Source organism: Macrobrachium nipponense, chromosome 20, assembly GCF_015104395.2.
Source record: "Macrobrachium nipponense isolate FS-2020 chromosome 20, ASM1510439v2, whole genome shotgun sequence".
Lineage (NCBI taxonomy): Eukaryota > Metazoa > Arthropoda > Malacostraca > Decapoda > Palaemonidae > Macrobrachium > Macrobrachium nipponense.
The window spans coordinates 5,008,180-5,020,727 of NC_061089.1; the positions used below are offsets into that span (position 1 = coordinate 5,008,180).

At 35.8% G+C, this 12,548-nt stretch overlaps 1 protein-coding gene across 1 annotated transcript in view; it reads right to left on the minus strand.

Moving 5' to 3' along the window:
- Positions 1-4,731: 4,731 nt before the first annotated feature.
- LOC135221742 (2-hydroxyacyl-CoA lyase 2-like) overlaps positions 4,732-12,548 on the minus strand; it is a 264,184-nt gene continuing 256,367 nt past the window's right edge. The window contains 1 exon segment of the mRNA XM_064259551.1: positions 4,732-7,948. Within this exon segment, the coding sequence (XP_064115621.1) occupies positions 7,766-7,948 (183 nt within the window). The 3' untranslated portion in view covers positions 4,732-7,765.

Genomic DNA, 12,548 nt, shown 5'->3' on the forward strand with positions numbered 1-12,548 from the left:
TTCACTTTTTCCCCTTAGGTGGGGTTCATTCTAGTATTCTTTTCTTTTTGTCAGTTAGATTATTATTATTGTTTGACTCCTCTTCCATTGGAAGTTCTTTTCCATGGATATCTGAATCTTCTATGTTATTAGTGGTACTGGTAGATATATCAACATGCTTGTTTTGGGGTTCATCATTATTGATATGAGAATTAGTTAGTACCTTTATATTATCTTGTAGTTTGTTATTTGTTTGTGTTTTTACGTTGCATGGAACCAATGGTTATTCAGCAACGGGACCAACGGCTTAACGTGACTTCCGAACCACGTCGGGAGTGAACTTCTATCACCAGAAATAAACATCTCTCACTCCTCAATGGAATGGCCGAGAATCGAACCCGCGACCACCGAGGCGGGACACCAACACAATACCAACCACGCCACTGAGGCGCTTTGTTTGTTATTAATGTGATCGATATTTAGATTTTTCGTTACATTTGCGAAAGAGTGGCTTTTAGATGGATCACTGACTCCTCTTACTAACTGGAGCTCTGTGTTGTATTGATAAAAGGAGCATTCCTTAGATTTTGCGTCATGGGATTGTCCACATTTTGGAGTTTTACATTTCCAATTAGTAGTATGGGTTTCTGATGCACACACTGCGCATACTGTTTTATTATGGCCTTTTTTGTATGTGCCCATACTTTGAACATTGAGTGCACTGAAGTGGTTTTGGTATAAATGGACGCACTTCTCTATTTTGTCCAAGAATTTTAAATTTGAGTGGGAGATCTTGGCCTGTAAATTTTTATTTTTGCAATATTATTTTGGTTATTCTTATCTTTCCTACTTGGAATTGAATAGATTTCTAAATCATGTATATTACTGTATCTTAACTTAAGGGAGTCAAGAATCAATTGTTTTGAGGGTAGTCCTTCTTCTTCAGTGTTGGGTAAGATAACTGTGCCCTGTATATAATTTAATGTTTCATGACTTGTTATTGTTATTTTTGTGCCATTTATTTCTTTTATATTTAAAAAGATGGTGGACTGTTTTTTCGTGGTTACCTGAAGTAACCATTCCTTTTCTTTAATATATATGTATCAGCATTCCATTTCTTGTGTTGGACATATATTCAATAATTTGTTTTCTAGTACTGCTGTTGATATTTTACTTTCAGCTTTAAGTACTAGAAATCTTGACCAGTTATCTGGTCCAAAAAGATGATCAAAATGCACCAGTGTTGGATTAAGACGGTAATTTCTATTTCTCTTTGGACATTGCCTTATGTGAGTTATCTGTGTATCAGATTTGTTTCCTTTCTCTGTTACGTATGGTTCCTTGTTATTATGTTTGTATCTTCTGATTGATTTTTACTTTGTTGTATAATTTCTCTGGGCCCTGCTGGGAGTTTAGAATCATATAACTTACTTGAAACTGGATGTTCCTTTGCTGCATTATTATTTTGAACTGACTGAGGGAGATTCAGAGATAAATTTCCAGAGGTCATCAACTGTGCCGAATTTTGTCCATCAAGGGGCCCAGGGGTACTTAATAACTTTATTCGTATTTATCATTAAAAATTAGAGAAAAAAAAAAGAAAAAAAATATAATAATATATTTTGAAAAGATATCATTGGCTTTTCGTGAAGTTAAATCTTCCGCCAATAGCACAAGTGAGAAATGACTCACAAATGTCCGCATACCTACCCTACCCCAAAAAGGGGTGGCATAACATGACTAGTATGGCCCAAGTGTAAGCAATACCCACTTGGTAGGACTAAGAGTATTACGAAATAGAATTATCCACCATCCTAACCACATCATGGGCAAACCGGACAGAATGCCGAGAGTTCTGTCCCTAGAACCAGGGCCCCCTGGAATCCGTGGTCCAGCTCCACAGAATAGTTCCGCCTGGAAAACCAGGTCCGTACATTGTCGGGTAGATGATGGATCTACCAAATTTTCCACTATTTAGATTCTGATTTAACTTCAATCCAAGTTATGATATGTTTTCTTATTTATTAGACATTGAAAATTTTGACAAAAGTGGAAAAATCCCGAACCTGGGAAGAAATTTCTGAGATTTGAGAGCCCCCTCACCACGTCAAGATGGTCCCATAATGAGGGGGGGATTCTACAGATGACACTTAATAATTAAAAAAATTGAGAATAAGTATACAGAGCAACTCAGGCCCTTGTGAAAGAAAATATCGTCATTTATGGAACAGACGCCTCATTATCCCATCTTTCCCATATTTTAGATCTTGTCTCACGGCTTAGGATGCTTTGTATGGGCAAATTGCTGGTTTCATAGTTGAGTGATCAGATTGGACATTGTTTGCTTAACAATGATTTTTAAACTATCCCGGTGGTTTTCTATGAACATCTGTGTGGCAGAGTGGTAGCGAGGTGTCTCAGAATGTCATGGACAATGGTGATATTCTTACGGCCTCTCGGATATAGTTCATCCAATGGGAACAACCATATATGCTGTAGCAGTATGAGCAGAACAGCAGTTTCGTGTCTCAGTGAAAAAGGCAAACCTCCTGACAATCATGTCATCATCCTCCACTAAACCTCCTCTCTCCGTATCTTCATTCACTTTATCTCGCCATCTAATCCTCTGTCTCCCTCTTGATCTTCTTCCTCTTAACAGGTTCCTCCCAAGCCTTCTTCACTCCCTTCTTGTCATCCATCATCCTCATCACATGCCCATACCATCTAGATTGTGCCTCTTATTACCTTTGTAATCTTTACTAAGCCTGCCCTTCTTGTTTCATCATTTTCCAATCTCTCAAGCAGCGATATTCCCATAATCCACCTCGGCATTCTCATTTTTTCTGCTTAAAGGCCATGTTTCTGCTCCAAACATTAACACTGGTCTTATTACTGTGCTATAGATCTCTTAACTTTGGGTTTGATTGGTATTTTCTTATCACATACTACTCCAGCTACCTTTCTCCACTTCCCCCCCACGCAGCTTTTTTCCTATTGTCAACTTCAGCCTCACATCCTCCCTCTTGACCTAACGTACAGCCTAAGTATTTCAACTTTTCTGCCTGTTTTACAATCGTGCCTCTTCTTTCTTGTATTACTATTCTGTCTCTACCTTTCCTACTGATCAGCAAAACCTCTGTTTTATTCACATTCATCTTTAAGCCCCCCTCTAAAGACTCCTGCTACTCTCCAATCCTTCTCTGTAGGTCCTCCTCACTTTCAGCAGTAATCACCAGATAATCGGCGTACAACTCCCATTGCTCTTCATTCCTGATCTCTTCACTCCGCACATCCTTGACCATCAGATAAAAAACACACGCAAGGGCTTGATGCTGACCCCTGGTGTAATCCAACACTATCTTCAACGTTTTCTGTTTCCCCAACTGCTGCTATTACTTCAGTGATCGTTTTTTTATATATCTCGACCAGCCTAACAAACTTTTCTGGACTTCCCTCTTCCTCAAACACCAAAACATCACTTCTCTTGGGATTCTATCGTATGCTTTCTCTAGGTCTATAAATGCACAACAGAGCTCCTAGTTTCCCTCTAGCCTCTCTTCTTGTATCTATCTTACTATGAAGATGGCATCCATCCTCCCTCTTCCTCTCATGAACCCACAATGCTGTTTCCCGATCTTTACAATCTCTCCTCTAGTATCCTAAAACTTTCAATCCATGCTCTGTTAGTTTAATTCCCCTGTAGTTACCACAATTCATGACATCTCCCTTCTGCTTGTATATATATACAATTAACACTTTCCTCCCAATCCCTTGGCATTTTTCTACTTCCCATATAACTTTTAATAACGCTAACATCCATTTCTCCCCTTCTGTACCTAGTAATTTGATCATTGCAATCTGGAACTCCAATTTCTGAGGAAAATGTGGTTGTGCAATGTGCTTCAGTGATCTCAGGACCAGCGACATGCATTGGGTCTTGATATTGTTGTACAGTGGAACCTCAGTTTTCATACATAATCCATTCTGGGAACTGCTATAAAGTCCGAAAAGTACAAAAACCCAAACAATACTTCCCATGAGGGATACGTAACGTAAATACAATTGATGCGTTCCAGACCCCCAAAATGTTAAAAAAATATATATACATTTATAGGGATTGTTAGGAGAGGGTGGAAAGTAAGATGGTGGAAGAAAGATAATATGAACAGAGGCATAGTTAACAAAATTAAAGGAGTTACAGCTAGGGGCTGAAAGGACTCCAAAAAAAACCCCTTATGTAATAATTAGTGCACTGCACAAGGTGAACTGAGGGCAGTAACCCTCTATGGGGACCTTTGCTGCAGTTGCTTCATTGGAAAAAGGCTGCTCATTGTTCACCTCCCTGGTATGCAGAAAGGCCAGTCATCAATTTTGAGAATTTATCTCACACCTACCTCCGGCACCTCCCAATTCATAGCATGCTCAAGCAACCTTAATTATCCCAATTTTATTCTGATCAGCTCATCAATGACCAGCCCTCCAGTTACTTTTGTAAATTGCACGATGAGTACTCAGAAAGACCCTGAGGCTTTTGCACTTTTCATCTTTCCTAACAAGTTACAATTTTATATTCTCTATTGGTTGCCACATTCATCATTATCTAACCTGCAATTTTTGTTAAAAACACAAGATTATCATTTTTCAATAAAACGAGCATTTTATATTACCTTTTATCAGTTTCAGCTTAGGCATTTATATTTCTCTTTCAGTACTGACATTGTACAAGACTGCACGACATTCAAAAGTTCCATACCCAATCCATATATTTTATTGACCTTAATATTACTATACAAAAATTCTAGAATGCAAAAATACACTTCCTACAACATCTGTATTCTTGTGTTTTCATATTTTCTGTTAGAACTCAATAAAAAAAATGCACAGTTCAGAACCAATATATGGTACGTCTTATCTTACAAACTTTATTAACAAAACCAAAATGACACAATGAAAAATAAATGCATACTAGTCCAGTGTTCTGCTAATTCCATCACTCTGTGACATTCAAGACTTCCTTTAAATTAATAATAAAAAAAAAAATATCTAATTAAATTCTGAAAAAGGCAGGTTTACATTAAGCAAATGAAAGCACTTCAGCATTCAGGAAGCTTACTAACTGACCTAAAGACAGGGAGACAAAAACAGCAAAGACAAACTTACAAATTACGGTACAGTACTCTAATATATCAAACCACTTTCAAAGAAGAGTACTTTATGTTCAGCTGAACAGCAAGAAATACCAAACTTTTAATTTTAACCCTAAATTTTAGCAAAAAGTCTTTGAAATATTAATCTCCATGCTTTTACAATTGATAATTATTATAAAAACTTCTCTAAACAATAAACATTTAATATATCTCCCCATTTCTATGGAAAGGAGAAATATACAACATTGCATTGATGCATTGCAAAGACTGTAAAACAAACAGTCACATACCTTAAACTACGTGATATACTACTATGCTATAAAAGTACTAACAGGGTATCAACAATCCATACACTGTACACACTAAAAGGCTTTACTTTGTACATCATTACAAAATATAAAAAAATCAGTAATTTTATCTTATGAATACTACACACTAAAATGATATAAAGCACTAATGAACTTTTAGTACCTAAAATGTGCTACCGAATCAATGTCTAAATATTTCCGTTAAAATGAAACTCATCTTACTATTATCCATTCTAATGCAAAGAAAGAAATGAACTGCTGACATCTACAGACAGAGTTATATCTAAATAATATGATTTATGAATCTAGCTCCTGTACTTCTAGTCAATTTTGTAAAAAAAAAAAAAAAAAAAAAAAAAAAAAAAAAAATTCATCAAAAAGTTTTAAATTTTCATCATCAGACTGAACACTTTTACTCTGCCAAAAATCTAAAAAAAATTATTATTTAAGCAATAAATCTCAATTCAATCTTCTAACACGAAACCCCTTAGATGGTACAATCTGCAATGTTTGCAGTATTAACCCATGAAAGATGTAATTAATCACAAAAAATCAACAGTTTTTCACACCATTATTCTCCAGTAATAATAGTCTACAAACTGTTGTTGGTTCTCTTCCATCTAGCTGTCCAATTCCTTCAACTTTATTCATCAGATCAAACATTTACTTCACACTTGAGAACTAATTCTTTAGGTCAGCCATACAAGTCTAGAGCAAATGCTCTGGGATATCTTTGAAGTAATTTAGTCGCCCCTAACTTAACAAGGTGAGATGAGACCTGTCTATATCTATCTGTGTCCTTGCTATTTAGTAAGCTTTTGTAATGTATATCATACAGTCACCATTACTTGCATGATTATAATGATTTGGCATGGGAAGGATCCAGGCCAACCCTATATGAATTAAAAATGTTAACTCAGTCATGTGGTTCAAGTAGTTAGTAATGGCCTGGGACGGTATTTAGCTTTTTATATACATGGTTCTTGTCACTCCAAAGACTGTCTACCTACCACAACAAAATATTCAAAAGGATAATTGCTTTTTGTCAAAAGGAGTAATTTATCTAGCAGTTCTGAACTTATTATCTTAATGTTCTCAAGGAAGGAAATGACACCTGAATAAAGTGTTTTCTATGCGTACAGTTTTTAGACTTTCTTCATTTTTGTACAATTCAGGAAACATTGCGCTTACAAATTTGCATGTCACATGTCATATGAAATGAATCTTCACTGAGTTATGCACAAAACTATTAAAAAAGCCAAGTTTACCAAAAACTCTCTCTTAGATAAAAAAGAAACAATAAAATCCCTTCCTACTTGTATTCTCTTATTTTAGAATTGTATTGTATCTTCAAGCTGCCTGCCTTATATTCCTCACTTGAGAAATTAGTAGTGTAATGAAAATTTCAATAACTAATTATTAATCATACAACAGACATTCTCCTATACTAATAGTATAAATTCCACAGTCATTCAAACACACTATGCTAATAACTTTACACTATTACATCAAAAAGTAAGCTTCACTTCCTGCATGTTTTCACATATGTTAAATGCCTTCACTTACACATACTTTAGATACAACAGTTTATAGCACCATCTTGGTGTAGGCCATTAATTCATGGTAATAATTTTATCATTTTGATGTAAGAAGTTGAAGAAAATCACACCAAAGCTTTATACACTAAAACACTGAAAATTATTACTGTGTAGTGATATTAGAAAGAATATATGATAGCATAAACAATCACCAAAACAAGAATGGACTAAAACAGGCAAAGTAATGCAACCAAGCCACCTCAAAATCAAATTTATGAGGAGAAAATTTAATTAAACTTATAAACATGTACAAGAAAATAAAAAAAAAGTCATCACCTTCACAAGAACAACAATATTATGCAGTCCTTTCAAACCATTAAAAATGAACTGAAACACAATTGATGTTTGCACATTATTTGCTACTATTCCCTGAATATCTTAGACAGGATTCCTTTCATATTACAAGATATCTCAAATTTAGAAATCTTTCTTTCATCACCATAATACTATCAATGCCTGTATGTATTATGAATCTAAAATTTTCTTTTATATATATTTGTGCATATATTCATAACCATAATCTACACAACATAATTTTCTATCAAGTATAAACATTAACTATGCATACTATTAATTTTATGTATTACTTTCACCATATGTACATAATATCAGCCAAATTATTGCCATGCAAAAATACAGCTCTTGATTTCTTCAAATATTCTATACATATATTATTACTTACTTATAATCTTGAAATTACTAACCAAAAATCAAAGCCATTGACATGACATTACTAAACAGATATGCTACCCTCTCTAAATTTAGACTTCCCAATCAAAACATTAGCCAGAACTGAAAGTTCCTCTTCTTTGTATATCTTCTGCACTTCCTTTATCTTTTCGGGTAAATCATCATCTTGTCCAATTAGTACGCCACGAGCTCCTAACCCTTCAACAGCTTTGTGATAGTCACAGTACTGGAAAGAAAAAAAGTACAGTAAAATATTAGACAAAGTAATTTATGAATAAATTTATGTCTTATTCTACTATATCTATCTAGAATAATAATTTCAGAGTGACTCCTTCGTGTCGTCCCTGGGGTGACAGTAGGGAATGTGGGAAATCAGACATAAGGCTTCAAAGATTCCAGAGGCTTCTGGGGCTTCTGACAGCTTCAAGACAATCTCAGGACTTTGAAACCTTTGGATTTTTTTTTATGGAGAAGGAATAGCATTTGGTCCTTCCTGGAGACAAAAGGCTTTGAAGATTTCTTCAGGGGGAAGCAGAGCTGACAGGAGCTGAAGATGGCTTCACAGAACTCTGGAGTCTTTAAGAATTGACAAAAATGTAATAATTTTCCAAGTGCGTTTTGAGGAATCCTTCAGGAGCTGAAGATTGCTTCAAAGGATCCTAGTCTAATAAAGACATCTTCAAGAATATGTTTTAATCATTATTTAATTACTTTATTTTCAGTGCATCATTGTGACACACTGTATCAAGTAAGCTCGCTCCTCTGCGCTTATTGAGGGCAGACAGTTGGTATAGTTATGCATACTTATTGAAAACTTACAACCCTACCTAAAAGAACGACAAATGAAGGTAAAGAGGAGACAGAGGAAAGATTAAACCATGATCATGAAAGAAAGAGGCAAAGATGTGCTGATGAAACACGAGGTGTTAAGAGATCAACGTCATCTCTCGCAAGAAACTAACAATCATCACTCACAGAGATTAGCTGAACAATGCAACATAGATCACTGCTGTCTACGCAATGAAACCGACCAACACAGATTAGAATGTATGCAAATAAGTCTTATGGCAGCAAATGAAGGTGCTAAGGAGAGAGAGGAAAGATTAAACTGTGTTCGTGAAAGAGAGGCAAAGGTGTGCCAATTAAACACCTGAAGAGTAGTCTTCAAGATTGCAAGAACAATGAGTTAGAGATCAATGCCTTAATGGACTGCATGAAGTCAAATGCTGAGGGATATGTACTTTTTGAATAAATTACCATTAGACAATATGGCTTATGTCATATCAACACCTACCAAATATAAAAATAATTCAATACAAAATTTACCATTCCTAATAAACATTGTACCACTTCATATAAGCTTAAACTGGTAAAAGCTAAAAAATATCATTCTAAATTGATACTAATTTTCCACTGAGCACCAGCATTATTTACTAAGGAAGCTGCACTACCTTGACTGGGACCTATAACCACATCAGATAAAGCCAGTTTGAAAGGCAAAGAGGAAACCCCTGTTTTGTAAGAAAAGACATCTTTACACAAATACTACTTGGGCAGTACTGCTAACAGTGTGCTTCATATGGCATACTGCACATGGTACTGAAGTCCTTTACATCATTTGAGATCCTACTGCAATGCTCTTTTCATTAGTGCCATCTTTATTCAAATACTGAACTTCTTTTTAATTCACATTTACAAGCAAATTCTTTGACCAAGCACCCCAAGAGTACCAATGTGATTCAGTGGTTCCATTAAACCAATATACAATAATACGTAAATATAAAAACAATCATTCTCAATGTGTTTAACAATTCACTGAGTCAAACGGCAACCTAGAATTTCCTTTGCAGAGCAAGACATAAGGATCTATCATGAGACTAGTTACAGGATTCTTATTTCTAATTCTGCACAGGAAATTCTAGATTGCTGTTTGACTCAGTGAATCATCCAACACATCAAGAATAATTGATTTTCTATTTGTTTATTATTGTATATTGGTTTAATGAAACTACTGAATCACATTGGTGGACTCCTATGGTGCTTGGTCAAAGAATTTGTTTGTATGTGTGAATTAAAAATGGGATCAAAATACAACTAGTCATTAGATTTATCTACAAAGTAAGGAAGGAATGGTGAAAAAAAAAAATCTTGTTGTACCTGATAGGTACAATAACAAAAGCAGCTACTCATGACACAACTTCGAGTAATGTCTCAGGTAAGCTGCACAATTAACTAGTTAACAGTAACAGTAGAAGCCACTTTTAAACACTTGATTACAATATGTCACAGATGAGTCTTTCCTCATCTGCTACAATTATTTAACCCCTAATGAACAGAAACCCTTATATGAGTAGCAATAACAAGTTTTGGGTGGTAGACAGATTCACTCATGGTTAGCATCAATATTACACAGCATCAATTTGGGGAAATCAGGCAGGAAAGAGGTTCCATTACTTCTATAGCCTATAATTTCACTAATGGTAACTTTTAGACTGGATTAGCTCACCAATTCTACGCAGCTCATGACTCAGTTGCGTACTTGACTTCAAGGAGACATGTACTGCCTCTCTCTCTCACATGACATCTTTTTATAAATCTGCTCATGAATATACCAGGGGTTGGTGTTGGTTTTATTTCTTATCTTTTATGATAGTATGTCAGTTACAATTGTGATTTTGCAAAGAAAAGTGCAAACAAAAAGTTACTGCATCTTCAATCTCAGGAAATTTACATTAATATTTTACAACAAATATCCTCAGAATTTGTTACTGAAGAGGTGCCAATAGAGGTTGTAAATAGTCTTCTCAACTTATTGTGGAAGGTAGGCAGATTTTTTTTAAATAATTTTTTCTTACATCATGTGCATTTGCATATCTTCTTGCCACTGATGTCTTTTTTTTTTTTTTTTTAATTGGCCAACCTCAAAGTTTCCATGGCCTGGGGTGCTGGATATATTTTTCTATTTTTGGATACAAGAAGCCATCAGACAGGCATACTTGACTCTTGATGATTCCACCACCATGTCTGTGCAGGCTAGAGAGCATGATGTTAAGGGTGTTGGTCCCTCTCTGGCTTTCAAAAAGAACTTGGCTGTACATAGAGTGCTGAGCGCTGGTACTTGGTTATGCCAGTCCTTGTTCACCTCTTTCTATCTTAAGAATGTTGCCCACAGATCTACGGACACGTTTTCCCTGGGTCCTGTGGTGGCTGCCCAACAGGTTCTGTACCTCATAGTTGCCCTTAACAGGGCACTTTTGTATCTTACCCAAGATGATTGTGTGGATGAGAGAATAAGTGAGTTAGCTGGTCTCTTTCTTTCTATTGTACCTTTCCTTCTTCCTTCGGGCAGGTTAAGGAATAGACACGTCATTCGCTGGACTGGTCTGATACAGGTGAGTAAGGTAGTCATACTGATAGCGTGGTCGCTTGGTATACAAATATATCCAACCCTCTACTCAGTAGCATATGCTCCACTCCTTGGCAAGGGGGGAGTTTGGAGCAGTAACAAACCCTGGTGAGTTGGTTTGCTTTTTGACAGTCAAAGTTTCTCTTTGGTTCCCATATATCATTTTACGTCACTCAGTGTCTGGGTAGTTAGATATCAGTTTATCTAGCTTCTCATGGGCTTCAGTCCCTCTCCGGAAGTTATTTCTTCTGGAGCTGGACTGGTGGGTAGGCCCCCAGCTGGTTTAGGATGTCTTGTACCTCAAGTATGAGTCTATCCTATTGTTAAGACCGAAGGTTTGTTCGCGTATGAACAATGACAAATTTTTTAAGACAATTTGTATTTTTCATAGCTACAAACCTGAGGTCTTAACTTTGTACTGCCCACCTCTAGCCACCCCTCTGTCTGCTAAGACATCCTGAGTTGGGAAAGACTGATGCGGTGGCGTAGGTGCGTGGTCCTTGACCCCTCTTCACCCGATATATGCACGCATTGCCAGATCTCACAAGATTCCTTGCTTTCATCTGCGATTTAACCAGATCCAGCTAGGTGCTAGAAATTATCCTATTGTTAAGACCTCAGGTCTGTAGTTATGAAAAATACAAATGGTCTTAAAAATTTGTCATTTTACAACCCCTTGTGGGGCCTCTTTTACAAGAGTCATAAATTTTATAGTCATACACATGATTTTTCTAATAAATAAATTTATTTGATTTTGTAAAATTATAATTATAGCTCACACAATGTCAAAACAGATAAGAAAAATTAGGGTGGAACCCCAGTTTTCGTACATAATCCATTAACCTACCATGAAATCCAAAACGTATGAAAACCGAAACAATAATTCCTTAAAGGAATACTATAACTACAATTAATGCATTCCCAACCCCCCAAAAATATTTTTTAAAAATACAATTTATAGGGAATAAGCAATTTTATATACAGAAAGCAATAAAAAAAATATAAAAGCCTAATGCAATGAATAAATGAACATTTAACATCATTCTTACCCTTATGGAAAACACTTGTTAGTGTATGGAAGACAGAAAGGAGGGGAGAGGGAGGAGGAGAGGTTATTGTTTGGAAGGTGAATCTCCCGCCAGAAGGACTTCAGGTATCAAGGATCTATCTGGGGTTACTTCTCTTCATTTTTTACCACCTTGAGAGTTACTGGACCCCTATTGCACAACAAAACTGTCCAGAGACATTTGTTTCTGGCATTTCTTTAAAGTTTGCCTTAAGTTGAACACAGCATTGTTATTAAACAAGTTGGAGACAAGGATTACAACTTCTTTGTTGGGAGGATAATTCTCCACAAATTTATTCTACATCATTCCACTTTGCAAACATGTCCTTAATCCTTGACTTAAGCATAGTATGT